At 35.2% G+C, this 15,792-nt stretch overlaps 2 protein-coding genes and 1 pseudogene across 6 annotated transcripts in view; 1 reads left to right on the top strand and 2 right to left on the bottom strand.

Annotated features, from left to right (window-relative positions):
* Positions 1-8,873, top strand: part of VRK2 (VRK serine/threonine kinase 2) — a 117,985-nt gene extending 109,112 nt beyond the window's left edge. For all 3 annotated transcript variants that reach the window (XM_028089963.2, XM_028089960.2, XM_028089962.2), the window contains exon 13: positions 8,549-8,873. In XM_028089963.2, coding sequence (XP_027945764.1) covers positions 8,549-8,842 — 294 coding nt within the window. In that variant the 3' untranslated portion in view covers positions 8,843-8,873. The remainder of the gene's footprint in view (positions 1-8,548) is intronic.
* LOC114198532 (protein NipSnap homolog 2 pseudogene) lies at positions 7,455-8,154 on the bottom strand (annotated as a pseudogene).
* FANCL (FA complementation group L) overlaps positions 8,467-15,792 on the bottom strand; it is an 88,595-nt gene continuing 81,269 nt past the window's right edge. For 2 of the 3 annotated variants that reach the window (XM_028089964.2, XM_028089965.2), the window contains 6 exons: positions 12,218-12,301; positions 11,698-11,743; positions 11,540-11,621; positions 10,588-10,704; positions 9,243-9,314; positions 8,467-8,949 (listed from right to left, as the gene is read on the bottom strand). In XM_028089964.2, coding sequence (XP_027945765.1) covers positions 8,914-8,949; positions 9,243-9,314; positions 10,588-10,704; positions 11,540-11,621; positions 11,698-11,743; positions 12,218-12,301 — 437 coding nt within the window. In that variant the 3' untranslated portion in view covers positions 8,467-8,913. The remainder of the gene's footprint in view (positions 8,950-9,242; positions 9,315-10,587; positions 10,705-11,539; positions 11,622-11,697; positions 11,744-12,217; positions 12,302-15,792) is intronic. The other variant, XM_028089966.2, reaches the window with a different exon arrangement.

Raw genomic sequence — 15,792 nt, 5'->3', positions numbered from 1 at the left:
ACCTTTCACCATTTAGTATGATGTTAGCTGTAGATTTTTGGTAGGTGTTCTTTATCAAGTTGATAAAGCTCACCTGCATTTCTAGTGTATTAAGAGCTATCATGAATGGGTATTGAATTTTATCAAATGGTTTTCTGTATCAATTAATAATATCATACGATCTTTCAGCTTTATAATAAACTGTCACCATGGTGGATGACATTGATCAGTGTTTGAATCAAGAAACTGAACTAGTCTTACAGTAAATATATAAACCCCACCCACCAGGTCATGATGTATTATTCTTTTCATATGTTGCTGGATTCAATATGCTTAGTATTTTGTTGAGGACTTTTGCATCAATGAGGACTATTGGTATGTAGTTTTCTTTTTATTCTATGTCTTTATCTGGTTTTGCTATCATGGCAGTGCTGACCTCATAAAATGAGAAGTCTTCCTTCTGATTTCTGGAATAGAATGAGTAGAATGTCTCTTTTTCTTTCTCCCTCTCTCTCTTTTTTTTGGGGGAGGGTGTTTTTTCTTTTTAAAATGTTTGAGAATCCTCCAGTGAAATCATCTAGGCCTAGAGATTTTTCCTTTTTAACTATGAATTCAATATCAAGAGTGGTCAAACTTCTCTGCAAAAAGCCAGATAGTTAAATATTTAGGTTTTACAGGTCACATGGTCTGTTACAACTATTCAACTGTGCATTGTAGCACAAAAGCATCATACACATTTTTACTTTGTGGGGGAAAAAATGAAGGGGGGGAAATTGGAGGGGGAGATGAACCATGAGACACTATGGACTCTGAGAAACAAACAGGGTTCTAGAGGGGAGGGGGGTAGGGGGATGGGTTAGCCTGGTGATGGGTATTAAAGAGGACACATTCTGCATGGAGCACTGAGTGTTATACGCAAACAATGAATCATGGAACAGGACATCAAAAACTAATGATGTACTGTATGGTGATTAACATAACAAAATAAACAAAAAAAACAAAAAAAACACCATCATACACAATATGTAAACAAATGAGTATAGCTGAGTACCAACAAAATTTTATGGCACTGAAGTTTGAATTCCATAAAATTTTCAAATGTCACAAAATATTTTTTCCAATCATTTAAATATGTAAAATTCATTCTTAGTTGATAGCTCTACAAAAACAGGTGTTAGGCTGGATTTGAACTGTGGACCACAGTTTACCATCCCTTAATCTATTTCATGTTGAATTTGTTTTGATTATTTGTGGTTTTCTAAGAATTGGTCCATTTCATCTAAGCGGTCATATTTTTATGTGTAAAAATGTTCATAGTATTCCCTTATTTAAATCCTGTAAATGGCTGTGTAGTCTGTAGAAATATTTCTTTCTGGTCTATGTCCACACCAGCCTGAATGCGCCCAATCTCATGGGATCTTGGAAGCTAAGCAGGGTCAGGCCTGGTTAGTACTTGGATGGGAGAAATATTTCTTTCTAGATATTGGGAGTTTATCAATTTTATTGGTCTTTTCAAAGAATGAGCTTTTTTCTTTTTTTCGGTTGTCAATTTCACTGATTTCTGCTCTTCTTTCTGCTATGGATTTCTTTTTTTTCTAGTTTCTTGAGATGGAAATTTAAGTCTAATTATTGAATTGAGACTTTTTTTCCAGGTATTTAATATCATAGATTTCACTAACACTGTGTTAGACATATTCCATATATTCTGATACATTTTCATTTACTTCAGTAAATGAAAATTTACTGTTTAAGTTTATCTTGGGTCTCTGACCTATTCAGAAGAATGTTTTATTTTTATTTTTTTAAGATTTTATTTATTTGAGAGTGAGAACAAGCGGGGAGAGGGGTAGGGAGAGGGAGAAGCAGGCTCCCTGCTGAGCAGAGTGCCTGATGTGGGGCTTGACCCACGGTCCTGGGATCATGACCTGAGCCGAAGGCAAATGCTTAACCAGCTGAGCCACCCAGGTGCCCTAGAAGAATGTTTTTAAATTTTCAAGTGTTTGTGGAGATTTTACTATTCTTTCAAGCCCTTTCATTTTTTCTGGTGTATTTAATGCTATAAATGTCCTGTTAAGTCCTGATTTAACTACATCCCATAAATCCTCATGTATTGTATTTTTGTTTAATTTTGTACTTTTTCATGAGACTTCTTTTGATGCATTGGCTATTAGAGGAGTGTGTTAACTTCTAAGTGTTTGAAGATTTTTCTTCCATTTTCTTTGTTATTGATTTCTAATTTTTATTATTGTCTGAGAATATACTTTGCATAATTTCATTTTAAATTTAAGGTTTATTTTATAATCCAGGGTATGGTCTATCTTGCTGAATGTTCCAATGGCAATTGAAAAGAAAATGCATTCTACTGTTTTGAGGTGGAGTGCTCTATAAATATCAGTTAGATCCCATTGGTTTCTGGTGTCAGTTTTTTTACTGTAGCTTAGCTAGTTATCTCTCGTAGTCTGTTAATTACCTAGAACAGGGTTTTCTACTTAAAAGGATGTGGGGTACTGCCTTTTCTTAATGCATGGTAAAGATGGGTCAGTAGAGCTCCTCTCCACAGTGTTTGAGGCCAATGAGAAATAGAGGGTTGCTGCTTTTTGCTGATGTTTGCTTAATGCAGGGTGGAGATGGTCCTTAGTGCTCAACTGACCATCCACAGTGCCAGCTGAGGAGGAAGAGAGGCACTGCTTTTGCCTGTGCTAGTGCAGGGAAGGACAGTCTAAAAGGCTCTGCCCTTTGGTCTCCAAAGTATCTGGTAGGGAAGGAGAAGTACCACCCCAATAGTTCAGGCTGGAAATGGTTGACAGGGCTCGGTCTCATAAATAACCCCAGTGGGATAGGGCACCGCTTTGTTAGTGTGGGGATGGTCTTGTTGACAGGGCTCCACTTTCGTCTCCTCAGTCTTTGGTGGGGAGGGGTAGATGTGCTCCCTGGTTAACACAAGGTGGTGATACCTGACAGGACTCCACCCCACAGTTTGCACACTGCCTCGTGGGAAGTGGGAAGGGTACAGCTTCTTTCATGGTGTTCATCTGAAGTACAGCAGGTCCAGTCAAAAGTGTTTCCACTGTATACTTGCCCTCCTGCTGAGTCATTGTTTAAACACAGCAGGCTTTTCTTGGGTCTTTTTGGTCTGTGCATATTGTTGTTTCAAATTGTAGACCACGTTGTAGCCCAGGCTGGGATAAATAGGCATTAAAAAGAAAGGGACTGGAGTGAGACTTGTGGCTGGGTCCTTCCTTGTGTCCTAAGTTCCTTATCCAGTCTGCCTTCTATTCTACAACTTTCAGAAAGCTCTGTTAGTTGCTTTTGTCCAAAAAACCTTAGTAGTAATTAGCCGAAGGAACAGAATTGAATGTACTTACTGTCTCGTCTGGAACCAGATGCCCCTCATCTTCACTGTGAAAGGTTAACTGGATATGGGATTTTTTCATTCTGAACTTAAAGATGCTGTTCCCTGTCTTCTTGTGTTTTTTTCTAATAAGTTAGCAGTTACTCTTATTGACATTCTTATATGTGTCTCTTCTGGCTGCTTTTAATATTTGCTTTTTTATCTTTGGTTTTCTAGAGATGGTTGTATCTTTATGTTCATTCTGCTTTGGGTTCATTGAGCTTTTTTTTAATCTGTGGGTTGATATCAAATTGGAAAAGTTTCCGCTACGATTTGTTTCATGCCTTAATCCCTCTTCTCCTTCTGAGATCCAAATACATGCAAGTTAAAATTCTTTACCTTTTCTCACAGGCCTTTTCTGAGGCTCTGTTCATTTTTCGAATTAGTCTTTTATCTTGCTGTGCTTCAGTTTGATCCTTTACCTGGCCTCTAGTTGACTATTAAACCTAACCAGTGGATTTTTAATTTTATGTATTGTATTTTTCCATTCTAGAAGCATTTTGTATTTTCCATTTCTCTGCTCAGTCTCCCAGTCTGTTCACTCATTATGTTTAACTTTTCATTTAAGTCCTTGAACATACTTATGTAGAGGTTTTATTGTCCTTGTTTGATAATTTTACCATCTGGGTCACATCTATTTCTCTTATTTTCACATTTTCCCATTCCTTGTGTGTAGTAAAGTTTTATTATATGCTGAATATTGTGGATGCTAGTCAGTTCTTGAAACTCCACATTTTATTGTATTCTTTTAGAGAATACTGACTTTTGTCCTGGGAGGTAGCTAATTTATTGGTGGTTCAACTTGATTAGTCATGTCCTGACTTCTGCTTAGGTCTTTTAGAGGCTGATCTAAGGTAAATATCATCTGAAATTGTAGGCTAAGATCTGGGTTGTTTTCCTTTCTTCAAGAATCACAGCCTTGTTTGTTTTCTATGCCTGGTAAGTTGCTTCATATACTTTGTCCAACTCTATTATACTGTATTCATTTCATGGGCTTTCACAGCAGGAGGGGAGGTCTGATGCCCATTATTCATGGCCAGAACTAAAAGGAGTGTTGCTATTTTTCGTAACTTTCTGATGCTGATATGCATTCAAGGCTAGTAACTTGCTCAGAATTCAAGGTTTCTTGAATTCTGTGGGTATATTGAGCTGGGGTAGGGAGCTGTCCTGTACACTGTAGGACATCTCTGGCCTTTATCCAGTAGATACCAATAGTACCTCCTCCCAGTCATATAACCCAAAATGTCTCCAGAAATTGCTAAATGTCCTGTGGGGCAAAATTGTGACAGGTTGAGAAACACTACACTACACTAGCAGAGTAGATTATTGCATACATTAAGCCCCGGCTACTAAAAGTGTGTTGTGCCAACCAGCTGCACTGGCATTACCTGGAGCTTCTTAGAAACATAAACTCTAAGGTCTCACGTCAAACCTTCTGAATGAGATCTGCATTTTAACAAGATCCCAAAATGATTTGTATGCTTCTTCTAATGTTTGAAAAACTATGCCATAGATCAGACAACTTTTCTTAAAGAGCCAGACAGTAAATATTTTAGGTTTACAGCCTACTCTTTGTCAGAACAATTCAACTCCACCATTGCAATATAAAAGCAGCCATAGACAATACGTAAACAAATAAGTATGGCTGTGTTCTAGTCTTTATTCACAAAACAGGCAGCTCGCAACATTTTTACAACCCATGCAACAGACTCTTTCCCAAGCAGATCACTCCGTAAGCTGAAGACAACTGGTGGTTAAATCCTTAGATGAGTGCTTTCCCATTTGCTATTAGTTGTTGTTGCTTACAGAGAGACTAGGTACATAGGTTATACAGTAGACGATTCTATCTTGAAATTTTAGTAGCTTGACTTCTGTTCTTACGTAGATGGGGTATCATCCATTTCCACATGTAAGTTATATATAAATGCTACTTAAGTTAGCTTACCAGTGGTCTCAGCCTTAAAAAATATGCAATTTGATGGCGTATTTCTTTCTTTATGGAAGAACAATGCTTTATGGCTCCACAGGAATAATTATTCACTTATTTTGCCTTTAGCAAATAAATCTGACAAAACTTTTTTTTTTTTTTTAAAGTAGGCTCCGTGCCCACGTGAGGCTTGAACTCATGATGCTGAGATCAAGATCACATGCTTTGCCCTGGGCCAGCCAGGTGCCTCTAAAGCTGACAAAAATTTAGTAAAATTGTGAGTGTGTTTTTATTAGCTCTCAGGCATATCCTTGCATACTGAGTCCAGGCAGTAAAGAGTAAAGTTAGAGTTGACTCTCAATAGTTTCTTCTGGGTAGAAGAGCTAAAGTGCTTTTAAGATATCAATTTTGTTTTATATACTTTATGTAGAAGTTACTTCTTACCTTCTAAAACTCTGTATCCTGAAAGTGAATTTTGTGGGGTTAAAAAGGACTCTGAAGAATGGTTGTTTAGAGGCCAGGAGAGTAGCTTTTGTGAAGAATGATGGTACTACATCAGATGAAGATTGAAATATTTTGCCTTGTTTATAAATTTCTTCTCTTCCAAGTTTCTTGATAAATGGTACAAGGAGAGGGCAGGCCATGGCACCAAAGTGAAGCAGAAACAGAACAACTTGTAACAAGCTAAAAACAGGAAACTGATTCTTGGAGCTTTGGCCAACAGGAATGTCATTAAAAAACATTTAAGAATTCTTATTCCTGGAACTTGCATGTATCAGTGTCTGTTCAGTCTATAGTGGTTGGTCTATTCCTGGAGCATTCAAAGAGACATGCCACAGTATCCACCCTGGGGCAGTTTCCTCTGGTTAGAAATAGCCTCTTCCCTTACCCAGTATATGGCATGTATATTGGGTAAAGGGTGCCATGTCATGATAAATGTTGGGAATCACTATATTATTTTTAAATCTTTTTTTTATTGTGGTAAAAAGTACGTAACATGAAACTTACCTCAACTGTATGGTTTAGTACCGCCAAGTATATTCACACTGTTGTAGAGCAGATCTCCAGAACTTTACATCTTGCAAAATTGAAACTCTAGACCCACTAAATACCAACTCCCCTACATTTTGCAATTACTTTAAATATTTTTATTAGTGGAATTATATTTTTTTGTGAGTGATTTATTTTGCTCTGCATAATGTCCTCAAGGTTCATCCATATTGTAGCATGTGGCAGGATTTCCTTTTTTAAGGCTGCGTAATATTCCATTATGTTTATACCACATTTTCTTTATTCATCCACCTACGGATATTTGGGTTGTTTCTCCCTCTTGGCTACTGTGAATAATGCTATGATGGGTGTACAAATATCTCTGCAAGAAACTTAATTGAATTCTTTTGAATATATACACCAAAGTAGGATTGCTGGATCATATGATAATTTGACTTTTCATGTTTTGAGGAACTTCTGTACTATTTCCCATAATGACTGCACCATTTTGCAGTTCTACCAAGAGTACACAAGGGTTCCAAGTTCTCTATCTTCACCATTGGTTATTTTCTGTTCTTTTGATAATGGCCATCCTAAAAGGGGTAAGATGTTATCTCACTCTGGTTTTGATTTGCATTTCTCTTTCAATCCGTGATGCTGAGCATCTTTTCATATGCTTTTAGAGAATTGTCGATTCAAGTTTTCTTTACATATTCTGGATACAAGTCCTTTATCAGATAAATGATTTGCAGAATTTTCTCCCAATCTGTGACTTTTTTAAATAATGTCCTTTGAATTACAAAAGGTTTTTGTGTGTGTGTGTGTGTGGGTTGTGAATTTGGTATGTGAGAACTCTTTACCTAACCCTAGGACACAAAGATTTTCTGTTTTTTCCTAAAATTTTTATATTCTAGCTATTATATTTAGGTCTACAGTTTTTGTATAAAATGAGGTAGGGGTCTATTTTTATCTTTTTTCAAGGATGTCCAGTTGTCTCCACACCTTTGTCGAAGATTATCTGTCCCCACTGAATTGTCGTGGTACATTTGTTGGAAACCAATTGCTCGTATATGTGAGTTTACTTCTGGACTTCCAATTCTATTCCACTGATCTGTATGCCTGTCCTTATGCCATGACCATACGGTCTTGATTTCTCTAGCTTTGTGGTCAGTTTTGAAATGGAAAAGTGTGTCTTTCAACTCTGTTCTTCATCAGGGTTGTTTTAGCTATTTTTGGTCCTTTGCATTTCCAAAGCCTGCTAGGATTTTGACTGAGACTGTGTTCAATCCTATAGATCAGTTTGGAGGAAAATTTTTTTTTTGCTAAATAGTAATTGCCCTATGCAATCACAGTTCCTGACCGGAGTTGCTAAGATCTGAGTTCACATATATCAGGTCCTCGCCACGGGTCAGGTGCTAATTCTTCCTAAGAAATAGTTGCCTTATGGAATTCTACAAATACTTGATTTTTTCTGAGTTTATTCATTATGAAGATACTCTCCTTCATATTTCCATAGGTAAACAGCTTGATCCTGCTTTCTATACAGTGTGTTCCAAGTCCCTACCAAAGTACAAGGTTAATGTTCATCTTCATGAATCTCCGGCAACATCTCTTGACAAATTTTGTTGTGGGCTTCTAGGCATTTCAGCTTAACATTGTAAAACTATAATTTGTAGAGCCTACTTGTTTCCTTTTTGGCCAGGAGACTAGAATGAGCATCTTTTCTTGGATCAAGTTTCAGGACAAATAAGGATTTTAACCAGCTGTCTTCTCAAGGTCTGTTATTGGAAGACATCATTCTTTGGATTCTGGGCAGCAGACTGCTGACTGAGACTGCTCTGAGGACATGCAGCACTGCTCCCACCATCTTGTTCTCTGCCTTGGCTCCCTTAGAATCACTAATTATTAATAACCAAAAAGCTTTCTAATTATGACTGTCTTGCCCATGTAAGATTAAGCCTAGTTTTTTCTTGCCAAGAAAATTTAGTTTTCATATTTCATTTTTAGAGGATAAATTACTTATGAGATAGCCTATTTATTTCCTGATTTAAAAGGACTAGATTTCGGTTGGTTAATGTGGTAGGTAAGTACCTTGTACCTTGTAAACTCTTACGATGTAGGATCCAGGACCTAAACGTCTCAGGAAAAATATACAAAAATTTGTTCTTTTTTTGTAACACATTTTATTTAGTATTCTTACAGACTACACAAAATAAATACTAGGATAATTCAAACATAACACAATATATATTTTTCTATAGGAAAGCACAAGGAGAAGACAAAAGTATTGTGAGTCTCAAGAAATTTTGAATGAAATAAAAAGTTCACAACAGTCCAGCTGTATATATTTCCCAAATTCATTTTATGAACCGTATCAAGATTCTACCAGTCCAGATATATTCAATAATTCAAGATCTTCATCTTGGGATACATCTACTTCTACAGCTGATATGGAGGTCACAGACTTTGAAGAGACAAAGGCAGACGTGTATTATTATGGCTTCATCATTCTTTTTCTTTTGACTTTAGTATGTCTTGCTTTATATTTTCTGTGAGGATATCAAATAAAATCCTTTTGATAATTTTTCAAGTTGCCAGTTCTTCACAGAAATGTTACGTTCTTATTTCAGGATTTCCTTCCAGACATTTTCAAGGTAATTGGCTTGTAAAAAAAGAATACATTTTAACAAAGTAAGTTAAGTTTGTGGACATTCTAAAATTAAGACTGCTTTATGCTAAAAAATGGGGTCATGATATAGTTTGACCAAAAAAAGTATTTTCCAAAGGAGCAATTTAAAAAACAATGTTACTGATAGGGACAATTTTAATACATAGAATAATAATAAAATAATGTTTTATTTAGATAGATAATGTATATATCAGCTTATCTTACAGAACATGTTACTAAGAGAAAGCGAGGCACATTTTATCAAATGTGATTCATGATTTTCTCACCTTGCTACAATATGGGCATTCACCAAATATGATGTTAAAACTTTGTCTACTAGTCAGTAGTCCTCTCAACCACTGAAGATTTTAAAAAGAGAAGATAAAGGGAGCAGTGTCAGCATGATTACAAATTACAGATTCTCCAAATATTTCCTTTGAGTACATATATTTTTATTCCCAAAGATTTACCTTCTTAATTTTCTTTTAACAAAAAGGGGAACATTTCCTGAGCCAATACCAGACTGGTAATATGCTGAATAACAAACAAGGGGAGACCAGCATGGATGTCGAGGTCTATACCACTGGTTTATGCCCCTTTATGCACCTTCTCAACCCCAAAAGACACAAAAATAATGCACACCACGTCCATGGGGTTCATAGACCCCACCTAAAATCATTAATTACAAATTAAGAACTCCTGCTGTAAAAGATCCAATAGGCTCTTGAATATCTAGGTCTTAATTCTGGTCTTAATCACCAATAGTGGGTTAATTCTCAATCCATTAATTAGAAGTATGAGGCAATCCATTTTTAAAAATTAAATGAATATTCATTACAAAAGAAAGCACATGTTCCCTTAAGAATATCTCTATAATTAGACCTGGTACTTTATGGTTTTATATAAGGTAAATTGACATCTCTAAGTTCTCCATTGTTAAAGTGCAGATAACACCAACTGCTATGTCTAAGCACAAAAACAGGAGGTGATATTAAGGAAGACGGAAAGCACTACAGAACTGGAAGGTGTTCTGTATATACATGCATATATAGTTAATCACGTCAACTATGCACTTCTGTAGACATCAAGTGACTACACAGTAATGAAAGCAGACTTCGCATATAGTAAATAAATAGTAAATAAAATGTCATTGAGAGTGCTATGACATACTTAATCATAAAACGCATTCTTCTCAATATCAGAAGTTTATTACATTTATTCTGTACTTAAGTCTACTCTGAAAAGTAACAGGTACCTCCATAGCGCTACCCTTCCACCTTACTGCCACCACTACCCCCACTTGGATGAGTCTACAGAGTTTGCATTGGGTTACAGGAGATATTAAAGAGTCCATGGTACCATCGATTTGATTTGTTAGCATCAATAAGCAGTCCATGAATATATTCTGGATACACTTTCTCCCTTCTTGGGATACTTTAGGACATTTCCTCACTTATTAGTAACCAGGATGAAGAAATGAAAGCACATGGGCATCTGGAAATGAACTGGTAAAGGGGCTAATGGCCAAAGAGATCACCATTCACCAAACAGATTTTAGATTCAAACATGCATACTTCCTAGGTCATGGTAGCCAAAAAAGTCTTGCCACAGTTATTTTTATTTTATTTCTACCTCATATAAGCATATTTGATGGAAAGGCTGTCCACAATGGGAATTATCACACACTTGATCAGGAATGGCGCCATCAAGTTGATAGGCATAACAAATCCCACAATCCATAGAAAAATCCTTCAAAAGAAAATATTTATAAGCATATGTGTTTAAAACACCACAAGGTAACATAAGAATGACTAATACGGTATAGATAATATTAACTTTTTATAAAGTTTTTATAAAGGTAGCTATATCACAATATTACAGAAAATACAGTTATATCACTAACACTTTAAAAAAAGCTATTTGTAAGAAGCTTCCTTTTTTTCATCCAGTAAGTAACACACACACATATAGTCAAAACAGATTCTATTTTGGGCTTAATTTTCCCATATTGTACATCAATATAATGCCACTGTAGTAGGTAAAGAGAAGAACTGACATTAGCTAGTGATTACTAAATTTCAAAATTCTGTAACTAAAGGAATAAGCCAAAAACATCCCCACCACTTTGACAGTCTACAACCTCGGCGGCTTAATCAAAAATCAATTCTAAGTTTATTATTTTTGCAACATAGTAATGTCTATTCATTTTTAAAACTGTACTGCCACTTTTCACAAATACATCAAGCTAATTAAAACTTTATTTCAATCATCCATAAGTAGATACTAATAGAATATCCAAACATCTCATTAGCTACTTTGGACCTTTCCCCCTATTTTTAATAATAAAGATATCTGTCATTAATCACTTTATTGCTACGAAGACCATGAAAAAAGTATACTTAAACCACTAATCAAAGGTTAACAAGTTCTTTGATGCTACTGTTGCTTGCAGTTCAGAAGTCTGTTATAATATTCTTCCAACTCCCTCCCTCTCAGCCTCATTTTTCTCTGGTGTCTAAAAGAGGAACATTTAATTTTCATTATGCTATGCTGTTTGGAATATCAAAGCACTGATAAAACTTACAGATTTTTCCAGGTTAGCACGAGCTGGAAAATCTATTTCTAAAACATCTTTCAAGTTTTGTAACAGGCTATTTTCTGGATCCCTGAAAGCATGAAAAAAAACTTTGTTGTTAAATTTGCAAAATAGAAAAATAACAATTGTGTTGCAAAGGTACCTACCACAAATGTATGTTTCTGCTCAGCTTAATTCCCAGAGGTTTTACCACTTCAGATATTAAAAAAAAAAAAAATTAATAATTTAGCATCTGCTGCTCTCACTTTGTAAAGATATTTAGCACAAATTTTTTTTTTTTACTGAGATATAACTGGCATATAACACTATTAGTTTTTGGTGCACAACATAATAATTTGGTATATGTTTTTATTGCAGTACACTCACTACAAAGGTTAGTTAACATCCATCACCACTTACAGTTACAAATGTTTTTCTGATGAGAACTTTTAAGATCTCTCTTAGCAACTTACAAATATAAATATTATTAAATACAGAATTTGCTAATTACTTGACTGGAAAATCTAAATCATATTTTTTTAAAAACCACAAAAGTACACAGTTCAGAATGATGAGATATTTTCATTTAAAATGATTACCAATATATTAATATTTCAGAATATTTTAACAGTGCAAGATAAGAATTTTATGAGTCTGTTAAAAACATTTAAATATGAGATCTCGTACCATGGTCTGCTCCAAGAAAGCAGCACTCAGGAAGCATAGTAGGATGCCTGGGGTCAACGTTTATATTTATTGAAGCATTATTTCCTAGAATAAAAGAATATTGAAGTTTACAGAAGTAGAAAAGTTCATCAAACGAAAAATAAAGGGGTATCTATCTGGGTACTTAGTGTACCAAAGGAAAGATTAGCCAATATTTTATAGTTTTTTAATAAGCATATTAGTATTTTATAGTCGAAAAGAAATAAATTTTGAAGTTATGATTATGACTAAAGATTTGGGAATCCATCCAAAGTTTCAAAATACATAGTCAATCCATTGAGTTACTATAATTAATTTATACTAGAATTCTGGTCAGAATTCTAAAAGAGTGATAAAGATCTTCAAAAGAAATCACAAAATTAAGAAATAGTTATCTAAATGACTCCCATGACCTCCTTGAAAAGCAGAACTGTGGTCAGAAATTAAAAGACAAGAAATACAATAAATGGTAAAAACAAACATGTTTATGATTTTTATGAAGTTTTATCAAAACATTTTCTATCAATAATCACTTTCAATGTTAATGGACTAAATTCTCCAATCCAAACGACATAGGGTGTCAGAATGGATAAAAAAAAAAAAAAAAGACCCATCTATATGCTGCCTACAAGAGACTCATTTTACACCTAATGGCACCTGCAGATTGAAAGGGAGGGGGTGAAGAAACAATCACACACATGGGTGTCAAAAGATGGAGTAGCCCTACTTATATCGGACAAACTAGACTTTATATTTTTTAGATTCAATTACTATATAGTGTATTACTAGTTTCAGAGGTAGAGTTTAATAATTCATCAGTTGCATATAACACCCAGTGCTCATTACACCAAGTGCTCTCCTTAATGCCCATCACCCAAATACCCCATCCCCTCACCCACCTCCCCTCCAGCAACCCTTAGTTTGTTTCCTATGATTAAGAGTCTCTTATGGTTTGTCTCCCTCTCTGATTTCATCTTATTTTATTTTTCTCTCCCTCTATGATCATATTTTGTTTCTTAAATTCCACATAGGAGTGAAATATAATTGTCTTTCTCTGATTTATTTCACTTAGCATAATACCCTCTAGTTCCATCCACATCGTTGCAAATGGTAAGATTTCATTTTCTGATGGCTGAGTAATATTCCACTGTATAGATACACACCACATCTTCTTATCCATCTGTTGATGAACACATCTGGGTTCTTTCCATATTTTGGTTATTGTGGACACTGCTGCTATAAACAATGGGGTGCAAGTGCCCCTTCAAATCAGTATGTTTGTATCCTTTGGATAAATACCCAGTAGTGCAATTCCTGGGTTATAGGATAGCTCTGTTTTTAACTATGGACAAACTAGACTTTAAACCAAAACTGTAACAGGAGATGAAAAAGGGCACAATCCAACAAGAAGAACATCTAGCAATTGCAAATACTTACGCACCCAACGTAGAAGCACCCAAATATATAAAACAATTAATAACAAGCATAAGAACTAATTGATAATAACACAATAATAGTAGGGGGCTTTAACACCCTATTATATCAATGATCATCTAAGCAGAAGATCAACAAGGAAACAATGGCTGTGAATGACACACTGGACCAGATGGACTTAACAGATATATTCAGAATATTCCATCCTAAAACAGCAGAATACACATTCTTTTCAAGTGTACATGGGACATTCTACAGAACAGATCACATCTTAGGTCACAAAACAGGCCTCAACAAATACAAACAAATTGAAATCATATCACTCTCCTTTTTTAGTCAATGTTATGAAACTTAAAATCAACCCACGAGAAAAAATTTGGAAAGACCACAAATAAATGGAGATTAAACAACATCCTACTAAACAATGAATGGGTCAACCAGGAAATAAAGGAAGAAATTTAAAAATACGTGGAAACACATGAAAATGAAAACACAACAGTCCAGAACCCTGGGGAATGTAGGAAAAGTGGTCCTAAGAGGGAAATATATAATAGCAATACAGGGCTACCTCAAGAAGCAAGACAAATCTAAAATCTCCAACAACCTAACCTTACACCTAAAGGAGCTAAAAAAATAATAAATGAAGCCTAAAGTCAGCAGAAGGAAGGAAATAATAAAGACTAAAACAGAAATAAATAATACAGTAACTAAAAAAAACCAACACAACAGATCAATGAAACCAGGTGCTGGTTCTTCGAAAAAATAAAATCAATAAACCTCTAGCCAGACTTATCAAAAAGAAAACAGAAAGGACCCAAACAAATAAAATCACAAAGAGGAGAAGTAACAACGAACACCAAAGAAATACAATTATAAGAGAACATTATGAAAAACTATAGGCCCAAAAGTGGAACAACCTGGAAGAAATGGATAAATTCCTAGAAATATATAAACTATCAAAGTGGATCAGGAAGAAATAGAAAACTTGGACAGACTGATAACAAGCAAAGAAACTGAATCAGTAATCCAAAAACCCAGGAAACAAAAGTCCACGGCTAGATGGCTTCACAGGTGAATTCTAGCCACAGTGATCACACAACGAAAAGAAATAAAAGGCCTCCAAATCAGCAAGGAAGAGGCCAAACTTTCACTCTCTGCAGATGACATGATACTCTATATAGAAAACCCAGAAGACTCCATCAAAAAACTGCTGGAACTGATAAATGAATTCAGTAAAGTTGCAGGATACAAAATCAATGTACAGAAATCTGCTGCATTTCTATATGCCAATAATGAATCAGCAGAAAGAGAAATTAAGGAATCAATCCCATTTACAATTGTACTAAAAACTGTAAGATACCTAGGAATAAACCTAACCAACTGAAAGCCTGTACTCTGAAAACTATAGTGATCAAAAAAACTGAAGATGACACAAAGAAATGGAAAGACGTTCCATGCTCATGGATTGGAAGAACAAATATTGTTAAAATGTCTATACTATCCAAAGCAATCTATACATTTAATGCAATCCCTATCAAAACACCAAAAGCATTTTTCACAGAACTAAAACAAACAATCCTAAAATTTGTATGGAATCACAAAAGACCCTGAATAGCCAAAGCAACCTTGAAAAAGAAAAGCAAAGCTGGAGGCATCACAATTCCAAACTTCAAATTATATTACAAAGCTGTGGTGATCAAAACAGTATCGTACTGGCACAAAAACAGACACACAGATCAATGGAACAGAATAGAACATCCAGAAATAAACCTACAACTATCTGGTCAACTAATCTTTGACAAAGCAGGAAAGAATATCCACTGGGAAAAGTACAGTCTTCAACAAATGGTGATGGGAAAACTGGACAGAAACATGCCAAAGAATGAAACTGAACCACTTTCTTACATCAAACACAAAAATAAATTTAAAATGGCTGAAAGACGACCTAAGCATGAGACCCTGAAACCATAAAAATCCTAGAAGAGAACACAGGCAGTACTCTCTTTGTGACACTGGTCGTAGCAACTTCCTTCTAGATATGTCTTCTGAGGCAAGGGAAACAAAAGCAAAATTTGAGACTGCATCAAAATAAAAAGCTTCTGCACAGAGAAAGAAACAATCAA

The sequence above is a fragment of the Eumetopias jubatus genome, unplaced genomic scaffold (assembly GCF_037043125.1).
Source record: "Eumetopias jubatus isolate StellerSeaLion01/CBP00866 unplaced genomic scaffold, mEumJub1_p1.0 scaffold_9, whole genome shotgun sequence".
NCBI lineage: Eukaryota > Metazoa > Chordata > Mammalia > Carnivora > Otariidae > Eumetopias > Eumetopias jubatus.
Note: the sequence above shows the minus strand (reverse complement) of the source record. Positions and strands in the feature narration are given on the sequence as shown.